A 23,401-nucleotide genomic window follows, 5' to 3' on the forward strand; every position below is an offset into this window, starting at 1 on the left:
TTTCCATAGCTATTAGCAAAGATCACAGGATAAGTATTTCAGCTGCACAATTACACTTTTTTGAATAAACAGTCTTTTCTTCCCATAATCTGGATTTTGGGCTACTTCTATTTTCAGGTATGTATTCACCTACAGAACTAATCATTTTCTAAAATGCCATCCAGCTCTTGCTTTAAGAAACTGATCATGGAGCTGGATCTAGAATTGCTCGGATTTAAACTACAGGACTGCTATAGAGGACAATATATTTACCAAACAAATCCTTCGTGCTAGTCAACCACAAAGGAAAGCAAGAAAAAACAAACCCTGATTTATTCCCGGTAACCGGATTACATGGCTTGGAAGAAATATTCTAAAGCTAAAAATCTTACAGGAACACCTGGACAAAGTGAAGGAAATTAGTGCAATCTTGTGAAAGCATATTGTTAATATGTTAGGGTCAGATTGATTACTGTTTGTTGATTAATCCCAAAGTCTGACATCACATATAGTACAAAACCACGACCCGTGGCCTAGAAGACACAATGGATTCACCCATAGAATGCACTAAGCCACAATCAAACAAATCACTATTTAGCATGAGACATGTACCAAAACAATTTTGCTTACTCCTTTGTACTGTGAGCCTATTCAGCACAACTTTGATTAACACAAATTGTGAATCCATTGTTGTGATTGGGTTGCAATGTTATGGAAGGATGGAAAGACAGAATGGGAGGTAGACACACACACACACAGCTTTACCATAACAAAATCACAGATAGTGAAAATAAGATCAATTATTACATCACAATAATATTTCTACCGCACAGGTCCATGGATCTTATAAACTATGCAGCAGCAGCTACAAGGTGCTTTTAAGCTATGAGGGCCCCAAACAGGGTACATGCTGTTCCCATCTATTTTTATAATTTCTGACAAGCTTGGCTAGTTTCAGCTTGCTACTCTTCTCATACTTCCTAGTATTTTTCCACCTAAGGCCTAAGTGCTATCACATCATCCGGTTCACATGGAAACTCAATGTTCTGCAGATTTTGTGTTTTGAGAACTGTCTCTTGTTCTGTAAACTGTTATTCCTAAATCTTCATAAAAGTGTTCTTTCTAATATTCTTACACATGCTGCATAAACTGAAATCTCCTAGAACAAGTCATTCTGCTTCTACATCCTATTTTGAATGTCTCTCAAATACTGTATCTCTGATACAGGTTCATTCCTACTTTCATACAAATGCTTGACACAAAATGCTCTCTCTTACATTTATAAATGAATGAAAACATATACATGACAGCTATATAGTAAAACTAAATAATACGGTCACCAAGTAAACTTGCTTTTGAGATACAACTGGATTCCACTTACGTTCAGTTCAGTTCCTTTATTTGTATGCCGCCCTTTTCCCTGTGGCGGCTCACAAGTCAGGGGAGGGGAGGACAAACAAGTCATGAACAAAATACAATACATTGTTAAAAGATAACACAACAGTCATACCATTCGGGTGGGGGTTAGGTCCTTAGCCCCAGGCCTGCTGGGATAGCCAGATTTTAAGGGCAGTGCGGAAGGTCTGGAGGGTGGTGAGGGTACGAATCTCCACGGGGCGTTCGTTCCAGAGGGTCGGAGCAGCCACCGAGAAGGCCCTCCTCCGGGTAGTTGCCAGATGACATTGGCTCGTTGATGGAATTCGGAGGAGGCCTAATCTATGCGATCTGATCGGTCTGGTGGAGGTAATTGGCAATAGGCGGTCTCTCAAGTACCCAGACCCAATACCATGAAGGGCTTTGTAGGTGATAAGTAGCACCTTGAAGCGCACCCGGAGAGCAACAGGAAGCCAGTGCAGCTCACGGAGGATAGGTGTTACGTGGGTGAAACGAGGTGCACCCACAATCACTCGCGCGGCCGCATTCTGAGCCAACTGAAGTCGCCGGATACTCTTCAAGGGCAGCCCCATGTAGAGCACATTGCAGTACTCCAGCCTAGAGGTCACAAGGGCACGAGTGACTGTTGTGAGGGCCTCCCGGTTCAGGTAGGGGCGCAACTGGCGCACCAGATGAATCTGGGCAAATGCCCCCCTGGTCACAGCTGACAAGTGATGCTCGAAGTCAGCTGTGGATCCAGGAGGACTCCCAAGTTGCGGACCCTATCTGAGGGGCGTATAATTTGACCCCCCAGCCTGAGAGATGGAGCACTGGGCCAATTAGTGGGAGGGAAGCACAACAGCCACTCGGTCTTATCTGGATTGAGTACAAGCTTGTTAACCCCCATCCAGTCTCTAATGGCCTCAAGACCCTGGCACATCACATCCATCGCTTCATTGAGTTGGCACGGGGCGGACAGATACAGCTGTGTATCGTCCGCATATTGATGGTATTTTATCCCGTGCCGTCGAATGATCTCGCCCAGCGGTTTCATGTAGATATTAAAAAGAAGGGGGGACAGGACCGAACCCTGCGGCACCCCATACGTTAGGGGCCTAGGGGTCGATCTCTGCCCTCCGACTAACACCGACTGCGACCTGTCCGAGAGGTAAGAGGAGAACCACCGTAGAACAGTGCCTCCCACCCCCACCTCCCGCAGTCGTCGCAGAAGGATACCATGGTCGATGGTATCGAAAGCCGCCGAGAGGTCAAGGAGTACCAGGATGGAGGCGTGGCCTCCATCCCTGGCTCTCCAGAGATCATCGGTCAATGCGACCAAAGCGGTTTCTGTGCTGTAGCCGGGTCTGAAGCCTGACTGGAATGGATCTAGATAACTAGCTTCCTCCAAGGACCGCTGAAGCTGAAAGGCCACCACCTTCTCAACAACCTTCCCCAGAAAGGGGAGGTTGGAGACTGGACGATAGTTGTTTAAAACGGCTGGATCCAAAGATGATTTCTTCAGGAGGGGTCTCACCACCGCCGTCTTTAGAGCGGGGGGAAAGACCCCCTCCCAAAGGGAGGCGGCAACAACCGCCTGGATCCAGCCCCGTGTCACCTCCCTGCTGTTTACAGCCAGCCAGGAGGGGCACGGGTCCAGCACGCATGTGGAGGCACCTACAGCTCTCATCGCCTTGTCCACGTCCTCAGGGGTAACAGTTTGAAAATCAATCCAGAGATGACTTACCAGATTATCCCTTAGTGCCTCGGCTGGGTCTGCTAAATTGGAGTCCAGGTCCGCCCGAAGCCGAGCAACCTTGTCCGCCAGGAATTGGACGTTCTCAACAACAACACTGATGCTTTTCCATTTTCATAGCGTTTTTTTCTCTGATAATTTAAAATCAACACTAGGTTGCATCTCATTTGTAAATGCTGCCCACTGCTCATTTCTGTGCCCCCCCCCAACCTAAGAATTTGTATCATTATCTCACTCCAATTGTTTTTTCTGACTTCAACCATTTAGGTTAGAAGATAATCTCCTTCCATTAAAAAAAACCCAAAACTTCCTTGTGTAATTCAGGGCTTGTGCTTCAGTGTAATTCAGGGCTTGTGTACACCCACAATATATATCAACAACAAGCAGCAAATTGGGTAGGAAAAACATTAGCATTGCAACTAGTTAGCTTTTGAAAGAGTTACTTCCTTTATGTGTCTGTGTTAAATTATTGTCTGTTTAAAAATGATGTACAATTTTAAATGGACAAATTAGTTTTAATAAAATTTGCCTTTTCCTCATCTTGGTCTAAATCAAGGTATAAAATCTAACTATGTATTTAAATAATATATTTAAATTCAACTTTTTCATCATAAGCATATCTGTTCCATTTGACTCCATTAACCAAACATATCTAATGCTGCTCATAAAAACTTACTATCTAACCAGGGTCTGGAAGCTGTTAAAGACTGGATGAGAGCAAACAAACTGGTGCTCAACCCAGACAAGACCGAGTGGCTGTTGTGTTTTCCTCCCAATAATTTGACCACCGTACCATCAATCAGGCTGGGGGGACAAAACTTATACCCCTCAGATAGGGTCCGCAACTTGGGAGTCCTCCTGGATCCATAGCTGAGTTTTGATCACCATCTATCAGCTGTGACCAGGGGGGCATTTGCCCAGGTTCGCCTGGTGCGCCAGTTGCGGCCCTACCTGAATCGGGAGGCTCTCACGACAGTCACTCGAGCCCTTGTGATCTCTAAGCTGGAATACTGCAATGTGCTCTACATGGGGCTGCCCTTGAAGAGCACCCGGAGACTTCAGCTAGTACAGAACGCGGCCGCGCGAGTGATTGTGGGCGCACCTCGGTTCGCCCACATAACACCTATCCTCCGCGAGCTGCGCTGGCTGCCTGTAGATCTCCGGGTGCAATTCAAGGTCTTACTTACCACCCATAAAGCGCTCCATGGTAGTGGATCTGACTATCTGAGAGACCGCCTCCTGCCAATAACCTCCCTGCGTCCCATCAGATCGCATAGAGCGGGCCTCCTCCGTATTCCATCCGCCAGTCAGTGCCGACTGGCGACCACCCGGAGGAGAGCCTTCTCAGTTGCTGCTCCGACGCTATGGAACAATCTCCCCGTGGAGATTCGTACCCTGACCACAGTCCAGGCCTTCCGCACAGCCCTCAAGATCTGGCTAGCCCGTCAGGCCTGGGGATAAATTTTCTTGCCCCTCCCGAATGCTGAGTGAATGTTGTGTTTTAGTACCTTTTAGTTATTTCACATTTTTTTTCTGTATTTTGTCTTTCACTCCCCTTCCCTTACTATTGTAAGCCGCCCTGAGTCCCCTCAGGGAAAAGGGCGGCCTATAAATGCTAAATAAAATCTAAAAAAAAAATATATCTAAACTATCTCCACATGTGGCCTCTTTATGATTATTGAAGCATCAAACATTTTTTTCAGAAACTAAAGAATGGAGGAAAGTAATCACTCCAACATACATCACAAAAATCAGCTTGTTCAATAATGTGCTGTCAAGTGGAAACCGAAATAATTTCAAACATTATGTTATTCAGGGCATCTTGAACAATAAAAAAAATTATAATTAAGGCATTGCCATCAGCAACTGATTAAAAGAAAATGACAAGTGTATTCACATTTCTCGCTATCTTCCACTCATTTTTATGACATGTGTGCCAAATAATTAAATCACACTAATTTTCAAAGAGATAAATAAGGAAAAAGAGAGCCATCTTTAACAATGAATTATAGATTTGGAAAGATTTTGAACAAACAACTTAACTTTCCACTTGAATAAGGGGGAAATGAATGAACTCTTATATATCACATTATAAAGGATAAGCAATCAATTAAAGTTCCTTCTTGGTACCTAAAAGAAGATGCTTTTTAGTTTGAATTTTTGTTTTTGTTAACCACCTCAACCCCTGACTCTCAGAATGAGATGGATGCCCAATTTAGATTGTAGCATAAATTCTTCTTTATTAAAAAGAAACAACCCTGGCCCTTATTGGATATTGAAGTGTTTGTGTAACAGGTTCTGAGAATATCAGCATCTATCTGAAAAGACTTTGAAAATAAGACCTCAGTAAAAACTAAAGTTTCACCCTGTGTCCTATGACCAATTAGGTCACAGAAAGAAAAACTATATATGATGCCATGTTTTGGGGAGGTCTGGGAGGCATTGCTTTTCTGGGTTGGGAGTGGCACTATGGAGCAGCCTCCCCTGTTTTGGAGGTTTTTAAGGGCAGAGTTATTGTGGAGAACCTTCTCTTGATATTGTCATGCCACCTTCATTTTCTATTATCATTGTTTGTAATTTTCTATTTGGATGGTATTGTTTTACTCTTTATAGTTGTTAAATTGTGGATTGGTATTTTTTAATACTTTTAATACTATGTAGGCTGAAGAATCTCTGGATTATGTGGGTTGGAAATGTAGAAATGAATACAGAAGCTGAAGAGCTATCTTGATAACAAATTGGACTCTGCTCAAACAAATCTTCCCAGGCAAGGATTTTTTTTGTTTTGTTTTCTCGCTGTACATTAATTGGGTATCAGTATTTCATAGCATGATGGATACGTTTGTTTATAGGCATGTACATTGGTTGCTTTCTTTCTTTTTGCAATGCCTGCAGCTTTTGTTGCTCTTCCCTAAAGCAAGAATATATACTATAATCCAAAAATATTAAGCTCTTAGAATTTCCAGCAAGCATGGTTATTTGCTCAGAATTCTGGTTCTTGAAATCCAGACATATATGGAAAGACAACAACCCAGATTGGTAAACAGCAATGATGATAAATAAGAATACAGACTTAACTCACAGCAGTCAACCAACAACATATTGAAAGGATGTAGGCCGAAAACATTCTAGAAATTGTTCTTTATTTCTAGACAAGGCGTTAGCTCTATATAACTTCAAGAAAATCTGTTCCAAACCCCTGGAAAAAATAAACAAATGATATATTTTATATTCTAAATAATTTATGATCACGATTGGGAAAAGATTATGGCAAGGTCAAGCACCTATAATGGCCTCAAGCCATTATATACATATCTGTATAAAAGATCAGGTAAACTTGACTAGAAAAAAATTATTAAGATCCTCCATTGTTTAAAAACATCTTCAGAAAAAGGCAAAATAGTAAAATTTACATGAAGTAAGGTTTAAGTTTATATGGCATTTCACTGATAGGAGCCAAATTCAAATGCTCCTTCCAGTCTAAACTTCTCATTCCAACTTTAGTTTCTTTGGATCTCCTCCATCTTCAGTTTTCTTTTCAGACGGTCTTTTCTTTAAACCTTTCAGTTTTCTAGTCTGCAGTTTATCCAGGTCCTGTTTCTGCATGTGTATCCGCCCATATTTTGTCCCAAAGACATCATGAGAGACATTCTTCTTCTTCTTTGGCTAGAAATACAAGAAAATGCCCATTTTTGTGATCTAGAATGACATTTCTTCAAAATGAAATCCTTCTCCAATAACGACCGGAAAATGTCCTTCCATTACAATTGAAATCTAATTAGTTACTTCATTATTTCACCTAATTTAAGTTAATTAGGAGAAACAAAGCTATGTCATCTGGAGAATTGTATTACTCTCTCATTTGTGGACCAAGTTCAATTCTAACGCTCCCTAACTCTATTGCCTTCCAATGTTCCGACTCCTCCCAGAATTCTCATCAGGAGCCCAGTAGGTTGACCCACATACGTCATACGAGGAAGGCAGTCAAGTTAGAGAAAACTGGTTTAATTTGCAAAAACTCCACAAACAACGATTTAAGGATTACAAAATTAGACTAACTCTGTCATGTCAAGTTAGCTCTTTATGGTATTATCTAAACACAACCATGGAGAGCCAGTTTGGTATAGCTAAGGAACCAGCCTAGAAACTGGGAGACCATGAGTTCTAGTCCTGCTTTAGGGATAAAGTCATTCTCTTTCAGTCTAAGAAGGCAGCAATAGCAAACTACTTCCCAAATTTTGCCAAGAAAACTGCAGGGATTAGTCCAGGCAGTTGCCAGAAATCAAGACTGGCTTGAAGGCATACATACAAGGAAATCCCTACCTCAATTAAATAAATGGTGACTACAAATAAGACAAGCAACCATCATTTCCAAAGTAAATTCAAAGGACATTTGTAATCTAAAATAATCCTTAAAGTACCTTAAGAAAAATGGGGTAGCACATATTAGTGGATTTAATTAAGTAAACATAACTATAAAGAGTTGTAGTTCAGTTGCTCTGATCCACAAACAGAAAATATATATATTTTCAGTTATGTATCACTTTCAGTTCTGCACTTGGGGCAGATTTTCCTGGCCTAAATGTATAAAGACTTGCCTACATACCTTGAGAGCTTTAGGCTGCTTTAGTGACAGTTTATACAGATCATCTGATGCCAAATGTGTTCTCCTTATTACCAAATCTAATGAGGGTCCCATATCTTCAAGTTCAATCCTTGGTATTTTACAACCAGACTTTTTCAATAACACCCTTGAAAATAGGACAAGGGGAAAAAAACCTTATGTGATTAGTTCATCTGACATTCGAATCCTTGTAGCAATCCTCCTTCTTCCAGACAGTTCAGTACAAAGAACAAATCAGTTCTATGCAGTTCATATCAATATCTCACGCCAAAGCACAAAACTATATCAGGTCTATATTAAAAATATCAATGGATAAATATTTACTAAAACCAAGTAGTGTATAATCATGATCAGGACTAAGCAGAAAGGAGCACCCCACAATATGCCATAAATTTTGCTTTCCAAAGGAATGTAAGCAGCCCTTTCTCCATAGATTCTTTCTGGAGAAACACCATGAGGAATAATGGCCATAAGCTTTTGAGAGATAGAAAATATTGTTTCATTTACCATAAAGATAACATACTTTGGCTTATTTTGTAGAAGAGTATTTTGAGGTAAGCATTAATTTATAATGTCCTTTTTGGGCTTATACTAACTTTCAAAGGGAGAAATTTAATGAAATCAAATAGTGCCAAAATATTATTAAAGAAGTTATAGAAAATAAATTAAAGGTACAGGATATATTGTAGGAAAAAACAACAGAAATACAACAAGAATGCAGCTTGGATAAAAGAGATAGAGAAAGAAAAAAAGTGTGTGGGGGGGGGGGAACAGCAGAAATGGTGAAAATGGCAAGGAAGTTCAAATATTGGTCAGCATTGGACAAAGATGAACTGCTGGGTTTTGGGTTGAAGCATCTAACTGGGCAATTAGATTTTAGTATCTACATTTGGAAAAAAACCTATACAATATTTTTTTTTCTTCCTTCTCCTCCTGTATGCCTCCAAATTTAAAGTCTGGGTAGAAAAAACAAAACTTCAACATCATTCTGCTGTGTCTAGAAGACAGCTGGATACTGTCCTCATCACCATATGCCCATTTTACCATTGGCATCATTCAGTTCTGTCCCTTTCTTTATACATACTCCCCATCTACTATTAAAGCAATAGAGACATCCAGTTGTTCATCGGTTTATTTTTGATCCATATTTAATTTTAAAACTAAGGACTTGGTGCAATTCAGTTTCCAAAATAGAAGCCCGATCATCTCGTAAGGGAAATGGATTGGTTGAAGGATAGCTGAGTAATTTCTTCTCCATCCTTGTTGAAATTACACACAGAAATAACCAATTGTAGCCTAAGAGCAGCTAGCTGCAATTAATATACTTTAACATAAATTCATTAATATTAATTCTTAATTAATATACTTCTTGGTTCATCAGTCCCAAGTTCCCTTCCATATACCAATTGTTTAAAAACATGCACAACAGGTAGAATGTTGCAGTGCCAAAGCTGGATTAATAAATATCAGACATGACTAAGTTTGAAAAGAGATGTAAAGGTAAAGCTTCCCCTCGCACATATGTGCTAGGCATTTCCGACTCTAGGAGGCAGTGCTCATCTCTGTTTCAAAGCCAAAGAGCCAGCGCTATCCGAAGACATCTCTGTGGTCATGTAGTCAATATGACTAAATGCCGAAGGTGCACAGAACACTGTTACCTTCCCACCAAAGGTGGTTCCTATTTTTCTGCTTGCATTTTTCCCATGCTTTTGAACTGCTAGATTGGCAGAAGCTGGGACAAATAACGGGAGCTCACTCTGTTACGTGGTGCTAGGGATTCTAACCACCAACCTACCAACCTTTCTGATTGACAAACTCAGTGTCTTAGTCACTGAGCCACCGTGTCCCTGTGAAAACAGATGTACCAGCTCATAACAATGAGCTGGTACAGGTAAACAATGTCTTCTCTATTCTGTCTTTCATCATTTGAAAGTAAAGCAAATTCCTTTTATAATCTTATCCGAAACCCTGTTCTTATTGCATCTAAATTATATTCCTGCTCATTAACACTTAGAAGATTGACAACTGCAGTTAATTTTGAGGGCATTCATGATATTAATTAAAACATTTAAAAATTTTCAACAGCCGGAATTTCCCTGTATTGTGCAGCTTACAAGTGGAAGCAGTTTCCAAAATCTTCAGACTGATACATATGTCTGATTTATTCTTTTCTCATTATTCTCTCCAGAGATGGTTAGTCAACCAAGCATAATATAATAGGTCTGATATTATTAGATTATAAACATTGGCGATCATATACTCTGATCTTATGTTCCAACCTCCTTCTCTTATCTTACGAAAGAGAGACAGAGAGACTATGATAAAACTTCACACCCTAGACTTTGGACAGTTGCATAGCCACATGAAACTCAATTTTTATTATTGGATTCTATACAGGATTCAAAAAGAATTCTCAAAGTTTGGGATATTATTAGATTATAAACATTGGTGATCATATACTCTGATCTTATGTTCCAACCTCCTTCTTTTATCTTACGAAAGAGAGACAGAGAGACTATGATAAAACTTCACACCCTAGACTTTGGACAGTTGCATAGCCACATGAAACTAAATTTTTATGATTGGATTCTATACAGGATTCAAAAAGAATTCTCGAAGTTTGGGATATTCCAGATATGGTCATGTTGTATGAAAACTTCTGAGAATTTATCTCAGTACGTATATAGTAATATGTTTTATATTCACAGAAGACAAGTGGCCCTAATATTTCAAACATATTAAGAAACCAAGATGAATGTATGTGGGTCATAATAAACCAGAAATGAGATCATAGCAAAGCAGAGGGAATTTGAGATCAACAGTTTGTAAACAGGTCTCATGTCTATGTTCAGCTTTTGGAGAAATGCAAAGAACAGAAAAGTAGGGATATCAGTATTCAACTATCACTCTATTCCAAACCCTGAATTTCCAAAGATAACAATATGAAGCTAATAGTTATTCTATAATCCAAAATAGATAATTAAATCTAGATAAACCTTCAAGGAGAGAATACAGTGGGGCTTTACTGCAAAATAGGTGACATTAAGCTGTGTTAGCACAGTAAAGGTTAATGAATATTAACACAGTGGGAGAGCAATATTGACAAAGCCAATCATAACTGGATAGTTTGAACCACAAGGAATATTGTAGAAATAATAGAGTACCTCCTGGTTAAAAGGAGAGTACTTTGGTGTGCGTTTTCTGGGGAAATTTTTCGGAGAAAGAACTTGCTTGTGGATATATGTATTTCATATGCACTTTGCTAGTGCCGAGAATCTATAGTTTTTGTCAACATGTTTGGCTTGAAAATAAAATCTCTAAGTACAATTAATATGCCTGTAACATTCTTCTTCTTCTAAGTAGATGAGGATTTAAAGTAACATTTTAATTGGGTCTTCAGCCATTTCACACAGACAGCAGGTGTACCACACAATGCAATACTTTATAATCTGTGGGATAATACCATGGAAAGCCAGCCTGAAAAGATGAAATTAGACTTTTTCCCACCTAAAACGCCTGTCCTACACTGCTCTAATCCAAACATGCACAAATGTACCACATCTCTAGTCCTAGTCAGTGTATGACTGCACATTGTGGCACATATCCAAGCACCACACAGACTTACTTGTAACTTCTCATATAGATCTTTTCATCCACTGCTGTGAAATGCAGAACATGTTCTAAGCCGGCCAGACGAATACTGGACACAACAGGGCCTCTGAAAAAATCTGAAGGGCAAAAAAGAGCAAGAGTCAGTTCTGAAAAGATGGTCCAAGGATGCCTGGGATCCCTTAAGACTCTCTTTGGGGTGTGCAAAAACAAAATTATTTGCAAGATATTAAAGATATTGGCATACATCTAATAATGTAACTTTTCTGATTATTCATTTTATTAGTTTAAAAATAGTTTTTTCATGAAAAATATCTTATGTTGATATCTACTGGATTTAATATTTTTACAAGATTCAATAACAAACTTATTTTTTCCTATGGCAAATATAAATAAATATAACCCATACAAAAGGAAGAAGCTTTTTGGGGGGTCCTCCATTATTTTTAAAAATGGAAAGGGATCCTGAAAGCAAAAAAGTTTAGGAAACAGGTCTGTATGACACTAGCAGGTTAACTCAAATGGCTTACCAATTAGAAGGCTTTTTAACCTTCTATGTTCCTCATCAATGTCAAAAGCATCTCCTGCAAATATCAGCATGGGCTTTGTTCCCTCTGGACACTTGCTGTTCTATTAAAAAAATTAAAAGATTAAAGAACAAAAAAGGTTGGCAGAGGACCAAGAGAAGGAGAAAAAGTATCCCAGAAGACCTATCACCAGCTCACTCACAACAGGAACAGACTTGCTGGGTAGACCTTGCCAATGTTAACTGGCAGCTCAGATGTTCCTTTTCTGGATATGGTGGGATTACACTCCCAGTTGTCTGCAGTAACTGAGAATTCTGGGAACTACAACCCAATATATTTAGTGGGCAACATATTTAAATTTAAATAGGCAATTAAACAAGTAACCCAAAAAAATTAGGCACTTCAAAAGTTAACTATTCTTTGATATGCTCATAAAAACTGAAATGAGAGCCATCATATCAGAAAAATCTTTTTTCTAAGACACTGCACTGTGATATATACATTTACTGTCTAAAAACAAAGCAGGTGCTCCTATAGTTACATATGGTTAAAAATAAGTTTCAATATAGGCCGGCTTAAGCTGCTGAAACCAATTTGATCTTCTAAGTTTTTATTTAAATCAGGTGACAGACCACTGGTAAACACTGCCCTGGGAATGTCAGCCAAAAGTAACAGCTTAAATATCCTGGAATTCTTGGAACAAGTAGAGCAGCTGATGTTGTCAATCAAAAGCAGTAACCCATCACAGCTGGCTGGACTTGACTACCCAATTTCAAGCCACCTGGACTGTAGCAAACTACAGCTTCTTCACTGACAATCCCATCACCCAAGTTTAAAAAGCAGATTCCAGTGAAGTATAATGGGAACAAACCATGGGAAAAGATTCCTGGACAAAGATATACTCTTTCACAGATTATAGTCACATTGAGTTTCAAGTAGTATCCCTGATTTTTCTGTTTATATCAGTTTAAAAGTGTTAGCACAAAAAAGTGTTTACTGCAAAATTAAATTAAATTGTCAAGAAAACTGTAGAGATTAATCCAGGCAGGCGTCATTACCCAAATTAGGTAACATCATCAGTGGTAGCAAGGAGCTTCTGCAAGAAAACAAGCAAGCTCAGATAATACCAAGGACCCTCATGTCAATCCTGAGCTACAAATATTGTCCTTTATTAATACATTAAAAGACTGATCAAACAGCAATTTAGAAGCAGAAATCAGAGAGAAAAGAGATACACCCCCAACAAATTAAGTCAGCAAGGAACTGGCGATATTTTGGAATACGTTACCTTAATATCTTTGAGGGCAACAAACTTCTCAATGCCCAGTTCAATCATATCCAGAATATGATAGTCATACATACGACCTACCAAAAGAGAGTGAAAGATAATTAAAATGTGTCTTTTGACAATGCAATGCATTTACATTTTAGAAATGAATCCCCTTTTTATGGTACACGGTTTATACACATAGTAAGTTTCTAACAAATACAATTCTTCATGCATCTTTATGATACCTGTGAAAACATAGCATTCATATGTTTTCCTTAAAAAATTAGAAAATAATAGAAGACCTGACAACTAACATAACAAGACATTTCCTCAAACTCACTTGACAACAGTGAGTTACAGCAAACCATACTGGCCTAGTCTGCAATGAGCTAATCAAACAATTAGCATTATGGCTTATTGTTACATGATAGAGAAACTTTGATTCCAGACAAAGTTAGCCAAGCAGAAGTATCAAAGCACTGATTGTAACCCTGAAAGAGATGAGCTTGTATCAGCTGGCCTTGACCACAATTCCTCCACTGACCCTTTTCTTTAAATTCCATTTATTTAGCTCAAAACAACAACAGGCTTGTTTTCACACACTGAGAGGCTCTTGATCTACTTTCTCTAATCTACAATAATTATATGAATAAAAACCCAGACACGGTACCTATGGTCAGATTATTAGGTCTCTTCTTGCTATGAGATCCAAACAGGAACAAAGAACAATCAGACTTCTTAGAAAAAAATTCCTAATAACAAAACACAGAGGTTTAAATATATTGAAATGCTTTGCAGAACACAACACAAGGCATAATTTGAGAAGACCAAGCAGCTATTATACCACTGTAAATCTTGCCAAAAAGAGAAGATTCCTTCGGCTTACCATTCCCAATTGCATTTCCACCCTCTCCTTGTTTAGAAATTGCATTCTGATCTGAAAACTTGGTCATTAAATGATATGGTTGCCAAACAAACATGGGACAGACACGGCAAAGAAAACCAGCTGCTGCTGTCTCATTCAGATAAAGTTCTCATACAGTATTCTGTGCCTGACCTGTTTTTCCCGTTTTTGCCCGACTGCAGGTAGAGATTGCCTAAACAAGCTATCTTTTCCTGAGCTGCTTTTCCCTAACATCACAGTAACAAGTTTAGCACTGTGACTTTAATTAGTTAATAAGAATGATCTGCTGCCTAAACCAGGTGTGTCAAACTCAATCCCATTGTTGACTGCATTGGGATTTTGTTTGGCCTTGAGGGGCGGGGAGTGTGGTGGCCTGGTCATCGCAGCCAAGTGGATGGGTGTGGCCGATTCCGGGTGGCAGGGGCTGGTTCCTCGCTGTTTCCCGGACAGCCTATGGGCCAACTCCGTGGCCTGCTGTAGGTCAGATGCAGCCCATGGGCCGCGTTTGACACCCCTGGCCTAAACTGACCAGACTCTAAATCAGTTTCACACTGAAGACTCCTGTTGTGTAGAATCACAAAGGCATGCATTGGTTGGAAAATTGTTTTTTTTTTTACTAGTGTTTATTAGAGTTGCAGTTGCAAATGGTTGCTAACCAGTTACTGAATGAACAGTGGCTGTAAAGTGCACTGGTGATGTTACCTAGTATAGTAATGAAATGTCTGCAAGAAAATAACTGAGCTCAGAGAATACCAATGACCCAAATGTGCAACTCTGAGCTATAAATATTCTCTTTTATCAGTAATCTAAGGAGTACTCTGGGTCAAAATCAGCAATGGATTTTGCAGTTATCCTTTTTCAGAAATTCAGAAAGATTAATTGAATAGAAATTGTTATCACAATATGCTATTTATAAAATACCCAATACTGTGTCCCCCCTCCGCCCCCAAATCTGACATAACTCTTTCAAATTCCAGTTCTTTCTGGGTTAACATAATGACAGCTTCAAACTGAGAACAAACTTCTCTCAACGTCTTTACAAGAGAATACACTGACCTCAGGGTAAGTTATAAACCAAAGCAATAGGATTATTGTTCCTTTTTATTCATAACTGTTCCACACCCATAATGTAACCCACAGAGGAAAAAATATGCAAAAACAATATTCTCATTTTTAGCTTATAATCAAAACATATTCTGCTTTCTCAAGCTACAGTATGTTTCTATAAGGCCTGGAAACCGTTCTTAAGCCTTAGAAAATATTTTTGTGAGGAAAATAGGAGGCAGAAATATTGGCCATGTTTGCTCTCTTCAGTTGACCTAAATAGAAATGTAAATATTTTAAAAAGCTGGATAAAAATATAATAACAATATCATATGCTGGTAAATGCAAAGGATCAGCTATCTTTTCTGCGACAGATCCATCTAGAGGCAAAAAGTTGTATTACTAGAGAACTTATAAAATAACAGCAATATTTATTTTACTTGTTTCCATGGCCCAATTCAAGCTATACCAAGCTAACCATCACAGTTTGACTGAAAAAGAGCATAAGCTTAGGAAATCTAGAAATTATTGCTTTCAGCTTAAGCTAGATATCCTGTGACCACTGGGTCATCTCATTCCTGAGGCATTTCCTCATCAGATTCCTCCAAATCTTCAATTGATTCCTGCCAGCTTCCCACAGGACTGAATAGAGCAGGCACATGAAAGAAAAACAATGGAAGGGCTTCTAATATATTGCCTTTACTGGACTTTAACATTCTGGGAGATATTCAGATATATCTGCTTTGAAAATAGTCCATGTTGAACTAGCCATGAACATCATGAGTTAACCACAGGAAATGTTTTACAGCATTATATTGCGTTATAAACTGTTGGGTGATGATTTTTATGTCATGTTTTATAAAATTTTATTTTTATAACTTTTACAAATTGCATGGGAGGCAAGTTGCCTAAGTTAGCTTGGTTCAATAATTGTTCCCTATGCTGCATCATTTTGCCCAGTTAAAAGTTATGGGAACAAGAGCTTTAGTAGTATATACTGTATTTTTCGGAGTATAAGATGCACCAGCGTATAAGATGCACCAAGGTTTTGAAGACGCAAATTAAAAAAAAGTAGGTAGGTAGGTAGATAGAGGGATAGAGAGAGAGAAATACAGTGGGTAGGTAGGGAGAGAGAGGGTAGTTAGGTAGGTAGGTACATAGGTAGAGGGAGGGAGGGAGGGAGGGAGGGAGGGAGGGAGGGAGGGAGGGAGAGAGAGAGAGAGAGAGAGAGAGAGAGAGAGAGAGAGAGAGGGAGAGAGAGAGAGAGAGAGAGAGAAATACAGTAGGTAGGTAGATGTTTCCAGCTGTATTTATCTGCGTGCTGGAGAAGGAAATCGCTGACAATCTGCAGCACCTAAGACTTTTTTTCTGCTCGCACAGCACTTGATCAATCTAATTCTCATCAATCACTCTAACTAAAGAGTTTTCCGAAAGGGGGAAAAAAAAGTTTTTGCACTTGGCAAACCTCCCCAAAACAGCTGGATTTTTGCGAAAATGGGCCCATTTTTTTTCAAAAAAAAAAAAAAAAAAAAGGCACAAATAGCCTTTGGGGAAGCTTGCAGAGTGCTCCTGGGGGGTGGGGAGCCCCAAATGAGCAAAAATGGCCCGTTTTGTTTATCAAGAAAATTGCATGCATAGCCTTATGGAGGCTTATAGAGTGCTCCTGGGAGGGGGGGGGAGGCAAAATTGAGCAAAAAAAACCCAGCCTGTTTTTTGCTCATTTCTGCCCTCCCCAGCCCCCAGGAGCTCTCTGAAAGCCTCCATAAGGCTATGCATGGCCATTTTGGTGAAGGGGCGGGGCTTCGGGAGGCAAAAAATGCTGAATTCAGTGTATAAGATGCACCCAGATTTCCAGCCTCTTTTCTGAGGGAAAAAGGTCTGTCTTATACTCCGAAAAATATGGTAGGTAAAGAGTAACTTAATTCACTCAACATTTATGTCATTCAGATTGTAATTAATCCTGACATGTTTGAAACAAATTACTGTTAGTATTTAGAACTGCTTTGGATTCAGATGACATGTTAATCATAGCTTTAAAAAACCCACCAACATGTTCAAACTCATCACGGCTGTAGCAGAAGATATGCAATGGGCAGTGGCACATATAGTTGTCTCACAACTGTTTGTTTCCAGCATTGTAACAAACCTCCCTCAGCAGTTCCTCTCTCAAGATGCTTTGCACGCAATTTCAATCATTTCTCCTACAAAGGAAGAGTTGTAGTCCAAACCCTCTTAGTTTACATCAGACAAGAGAGAGCTAATTTAGCACAATGTTGGGAATAGCCAATACAAACTGGATGTTGTGTAACTAAATTAAATTTCACAATTCCAGAAAGTGTTTAGATCTATTTTTCTATCTCACATACATAAGCCTAAACCTAATACTCACCAGAGAGGACTGGTCTTCAAAGGGCCTTGTAATATTCTTTCTGAAAAATATTTTTAAAAAACTCGTAAATACCTGTTTTAACCTACCCACAACTAGTAACACCCTCCCCCCCCCCCAAAAAAAACCCTGCTTGGTTCGTATTATATGCTAAGCAAATCATGGATGCCTCCTCCTATAGCTTCCTAGTTAGCACTTAACAGCCATTAGAAGAAGTCAATGAATGTTGTCTGAACACACCATGGTTTAGCCTGATGTGCAAACTGATCTAAAATAAAATGCTGCTGCTTTTCTTACCTGAGAACTGCGATGCCATTCGTTTTTAATGTCGGTCATCAGAACTACCTTACCAGTTCATACAGCAACTAATTAAATATTCTTGGGTACTGTATCAGCAAAGAATTTGTCTCCAGCTTCTGAAATACCTCTTTGAAATATGGGAGGGCTCTTTCTATCACTGCTTCCAATACTGAGCTATCATTCATTACTATACAATTCTTTGGAAATGTATTTGTGCTGTGACAGAAGGCCTGTGCACATACGCTCCAGGTGGATTAGATGGTAACTCCCAATCTTTTCAGTCAGCAGAGCTAATAAAATTCTGTATATACCGTATTTTTCAGAATATAAAATGCATCCTTTTCCCTCAAAAAAGAGGCTGAAAGTCTGAGTGCGTCTTATAGACTGAATACAGCATTTTTAGCCTCCCGAAACCCCGCCCTCTTCACCAAAATGGCCATGCATAGCCTTTAGGAGGCTCCCAGAGTGCTCCTGGGGGCTGGGGAGGGCAGAAATGAGTAAAAAATGGGCCAGAAGCACTCTGGAAGCCTCCTAAAGGTTATGCATGCCTTTTTTTGGAAAAAAAAACCAGGCCCGTTTTCCCGAAAAACAGGCCATTTTTTGCTCATTTGGGGGGGCACTCCCCAGAAGCACTCTACAAGCCTCCTAAAGACTATTCATGCTCTTTTTTGAAAAAAAAAACAGGCCCGTTTTCCCGAAAAACAGCCCGTTTTTAGGAGGTCTGAAGAATGCAAAAACTTTTTTTTTAATTTGCCTCTTCAAAATCTTGGTGGATCTTATACTCCGGTGCTTCTTATACTCTGAAAAATACAGTATCTAAAAAGCATTAAATTAGATAAGGCGTTACACATCAAATGATTTGCCTGGTTACGTACACTTCCTATTGTGCAGCGTTTTATAGATTTTTTTTGCATTAAACATAAACATCCCTCAACTACCACATATGCTTGTGGATAAGCCCATCTGCCGATAAGCTGACACTCAAATGTTAAACCAAAATACCACAAAAAGTATACCTCTTGTGGATAAGCCAATCCTTGACATTTTATGTATAATTGGTTTATCTGTGGTGGTATATTTTTCATAGGATTTTGATTAGAAATTCAAGTGTTGGCTTATCTGTAATATATGGATACCATGCTGCATATACTCACAGATAAACTCATCTCCAGATAAACTGAACTCAGTTTTGGGGAGAAGTTTTGAAACCTAAAAACTACTTTTCATAGGTTGTACTGGTTGACAAACTAGGGTGCATGTATGTATAATTATGTACATGCACGTGTTTGCATGTATCTGTGTGTGTGTGTGTGTGCATACATATAAGTTAAATTATGCAAAGAATTCAACAAGCATATTTTATCATTCTTTTTAAATTGTTAAAGTAGCTGGACCTTCTCTGAAGCGTTAGATGACCTTAAAACACCTCTTTCAACTGCTTTGCACAATCCTATTATGATGTGTTAATGTACATGCATATGTATGTGTCATTCATATATATACAATATAACCATGTTTCCCTGAAAATAAGACTGGGTCTTATATTAATTTTTTCTCTCACAAATGCATTAGGGCTTATCTTCCAGTTGTCTTATTTTCGGGAAAATAGTGTGTATACACATATATACCAAATACCACATAGATCTGTATCACATTTGAATATCAGAGAAAAAACACTTACCTTTTATATAACACAGCAAAGGGCTTTTTCAGGGCATACTATAAGAAAAGAACACTTTAGTTTAGAAGTCACATTTAACAATGCGAATCTTCAAATGTTTCAGATAAAAAGGAAATATATTTGTTTACATCAATTTAGAACAAATAAAAGTCTAGATTAATGAGTGTCTGAAGGACTTCACTAAGATCACTAGCAGGTTTCCAGTAATGGGTCTACCAAATAACTCTGCTAATCCCTTGCAGACTCTGATAGCAACACTGAAGCACAAATACTGTCATCTCACTACAAAGGTTTCATCTGAATGAGATCAATTACATTCTCTCACAATGGTGATGGAACAGCAACATTATATTAACATCTGGTATCCTTCGTTGTTGTTCCCTACTCATATCCTTACAGTTTTATTAAAACAGATAACACTTTGCTACTGGAAGTCACTTTCACACTATCCTTGCCAAATTGGGGAGTCCTTCTGATAAGAGTAAAAAATGATGTCAGCTTCATGGAAGGTATCCTCCTCTGGAATGTTTTAAAACTATTTTCCTTTTCCTTTCCTTTTTTCTTACCTACTTTTCTTCCTCCAGCTCTAACACTAGGATCTGCTTATAATGGGAGCCCTTAAAGACAAGTGTCCTTGAAGAATTATTTACAGTAGTGGTTCTCAACCTGTGGTATGCGGATCCCTGGGGAGGCGATGTTATCACAGGGAGTCCATGGAGGCTTGAAGAAATGTTAACTGTTTTAAATCTTGACCCTTGGGAGTCTGGGGCCACAAAAGATATGTAAAGGGAGGCGGTGGTGAAAAAAATGTTAAGAACCACTGGTTTACATTGTATATTTTCTGGATCCAATTCCCAAAGAAGTGCCATTACTTTTGCAGAAATTTCTAAACATACTTACAATATTTTTGAGTACTTCTGCTACTGTTAAATTTGCATTTCCTCCTTTTATGAGCATTGCATTTTTGGTGTTTTCTGTCAGTTTAGGCTCTCTTTTTTCAAGAAATCTTTTGGCTCTCTTTGTTTTAGGCTTTCTGCCATGAAAAAAAAACAAACGAACAAATAACAAATGAAGTTTCACAAAATATTATTTTATTTAGCACTCCTAAATGCTGCCCATCATAAAATCGTAACGACAATTTATAAAAAATATAGACATGATATAACCAGTAGCAGAACTGAATCTATGGATGAAAAGGAAAAATGATATCCAATGCATCCGAGAAAGACTACCTGCCTCTCAACTCACTGAAGTGAGGCATCCAGAAGTCTAAAAGATTAGCCTGATTCAATCCAGGTTGCCAAGGCTGGGTTTTTGATCCCTGTCTGGATGTTTCGGTTTGTATTTTTTTTAAAAAACATTATTATAAGCTGTATTGTACAGTATGCATTAAATGGGTAAAACCCAACCTTAGGTTATTGGCTATGTGACTATTTTTTTTTACCAATTGGACAGAATTTATCTGAAATTACAATCTCCAATTCATTCTCAAGAATTGGGCAAAATAAAGTTGAATATATTTATTCCTCCTCCATGGTTTAAATTTTATTTCTGCATAAAGAAAGAAAGAAAAGAATGGAAAGCTTGCTCACATTCTTTCTATGCCTGCCAATAATTTAATTATTGTTTTCTATTTTAAAGCAACATACATTGTTTATATCTCTGGAAGAGACAATCTAAGTGTTTGAAAAATTAAAACTAAGTTGCAATATAATTCCTGGAATCTCTCCTTTATAATTGACCAATGTTTTTCTTCTCTCCAACTAAGATACTACATACTGCAAAGATGAAAAACAGCATATCTTATCTTGGTTTGTGGTAGTATGACCTCTTGCCATAGGTACTACACACCCACATCATCTCTTCATTCCTCACTTCATTTCACTCAGGGAAACCAGTACAACTATACATCATCTGCTTCAGGATTCCTCTTTTGCAAGTTGAAAAAATAATTTTCCATCAGAACTACCACCACTCTCTCCAAGAATATTACTAACTTTATTTGATATACCAGTGAATAAAATAGAACCCAAATTTGTAACCATCCAAACACCAGCACGAAACCAAAACATCACAAAGCCAGAGGGTTTGAAACAAAGCAGGAAACAAAAGGAACTTACAAACTTGTCAGATTGTGTGTCCAATCACACTTGGCCAATAAAGAATTGTCAGATTGTAACTACTGTATTTCATATCTGTCTGCTGTAAAATTAGCACATATTCCAAAACATGGAGAGGCATACATACATGCACCACTGGTAGTAGTACCTATCAAATAAGCATTCATTCATTTCACTTCATTTGACATGTAACTGCAACGTCTCAAGAGAAAACACACACCTGATCCCGAAAGTCTTAAAATTAAGAAACATTCCTTAATAAAAAAACAACAACCCTGCAGTTTAGCTGGATCCCACCAAGAAATTCAATGTTTCCTCTTATTATATAGTAAAATGATCCCCCCTCCCCCGTTTCAAGATATTTAGTGATTTTCCCGCAAAGCCTATTATTAGCGAAGTGAACACCGGCAGAGTTGTAGACCTCACACCAAGTCGGGGGAAACTGATCGCTGGCTGGTCGTTTAAGACCGCTATATTTAGGCTTGCTATAAGCAGATTTCTACCAACCGAAGATAAGCGGCGGGAGTTCGGGAGGAACCCGTGAAATCTCATGCCAAGCTTAACCGCAAGCCTAAAACCGGCTTTTTCTTTTTTTCGCACCAACTTGATAAAAGCCTGCGCATATCATTTCCAAATTACACAAATGCTTCCCCCCCCGCCCTTACGAACCCAGAAATGCTTTTCATTTAATAACCCTAAAGGAAAAAAAGAAGGACTCAAAACGGATCAGTGCTGAAAACCCGGTACTTACACCACACGGTCTAAAGGCTCCATCTTCCCGGTACAGGATAGCTAGCAGCACCCACGTGGACCAGACAAACTGAGGCCACCGGAAAGTTGTTTTTTTTTTAAATCACGTTGTGACATCATATCCGCAGTGGCTGGAACATAGAGATAGAAAATAAAGAGTCCCCTACAAGCGGTGTTCTTGGACATGTTACATTAACAGATTAACAGAGTTGGAAAGTAGAGATAGAAATAAAGAGTCCCCAACAAGCGGTGTTCTTGGACATGTTACATTAACAGATTAACAGAGTTGGAAAGTAGAGATAGAAAATAAAGAGTCCCCAACAAGCGGTGTTCTTGGACATGTTACATTAACAGATTAACAGAGTTGGAAAGTAGAGATAGAAAATAAAGAGTCCCCAACAAGCGGTGTTCTTGGATATGTTATATTAACAGATTAACAGAGTTGGAAAGGACCTTGTAGGTCCTCTAATCCAACCCGCCCCACTTAAGCAGAAGACCCTACACCATTTCTGACAAATGGCAATCCAATCTCTTCTTGAAAGTCTCAAGTGATGCAGCTCCCACAATTTCCTAAGGGAAGCTGTTCCATTGGTTGATTGTTCTCAATGTCAGAAAGTTCCTCCTTATTTCTAGATTAAATCTCTCCTTGGTCAGTTTCCATGCGTTATATACTTAGATTAACCACATAATAATAATTTTATATATGTATGTGTGTGTGCATATGATGAAAGAAATGTCCTTCTGTGTTCAGCTCCAAGTGGGGAAAAAGACACTGGAGACATGGAGGCTGCTTGGAAAGATGGTTTATTGGTGGACAGGGCCACATGGCTTGAGCCCTGAACAGAAAAGGTGATCACATGCTTCAATGTTGGTGGAGAAGAAGAGAACGGCTGAAGGAGGGGCTTGCTAGGCTTTTTATAACCTGTTCAGTCCCACCTCTCTGTTTCCTGTTCCTGTGTAAGAAATGTATTCTGATTGGTTGTTAGACTCCCATGGGGCCATGCAGGGGGCTACTCTCTAGGCTGTGTTTTGAATCCAGGTATGGTTGAGTTCTCATATGCCATGTGGTCAGTTGAGTAA

At 38.9% G+C, this 23,401-nt stretch overlaps 1 protein-coding gene across 1 annotated transcript; it reads right to left on the reverse strand.

The window, feature by feature from the left end:
- Positions 1–6,232: 6,232 nt before the first annotated feature.
- Positions 6,233–22,449, reverse strand: RPF2 (ribosome production factor 2 homolog). Its single transcript, XM_087718639.1, has 10 exons — positions 22,323–22,449; positions 20,352–20,484; positions 19,452–19,489; positions 17,474–17,513; positions 13,807–13,888; positions 13,155–13,231; positions 11,870–11,969; positions 11,356–11,458; positions 7,713–7,857; positions 6,233–6,772 (listed from the first exon to the last, which is right to left on the reverse strand). The coding sequence occupies exons 1-10, from the start codon at positions 22,343–22,345 to the stop codon at positions 6,596–6,598; spliced, it is 918 nt and encodes a 305-aa protein (XP_087574765.1). The 5' UTR covers positions 22,346–22,449; the 3' UTR covers positions 6,233–6,595.
- Positions 22,450–23,401: the final 952 nt, after the last annotated feature.

Source organism: Thamnophis sirtalis, unplaced genomic scaffold (assembly GCF_051295495.1).
Source record: "Thamnophis sirtalis isolate CommonGarterSnake01/CBP01778 unplaced genomic scaffold, rThaSir2_p1.2 scaffold_6, whole genome shotgun sequence".
NCBI lineage: Eukaryota > Metazoa > Chordata > Lepidosauria > Squamata > Natricidae > Thamnophis > Thamnophis sirtalis.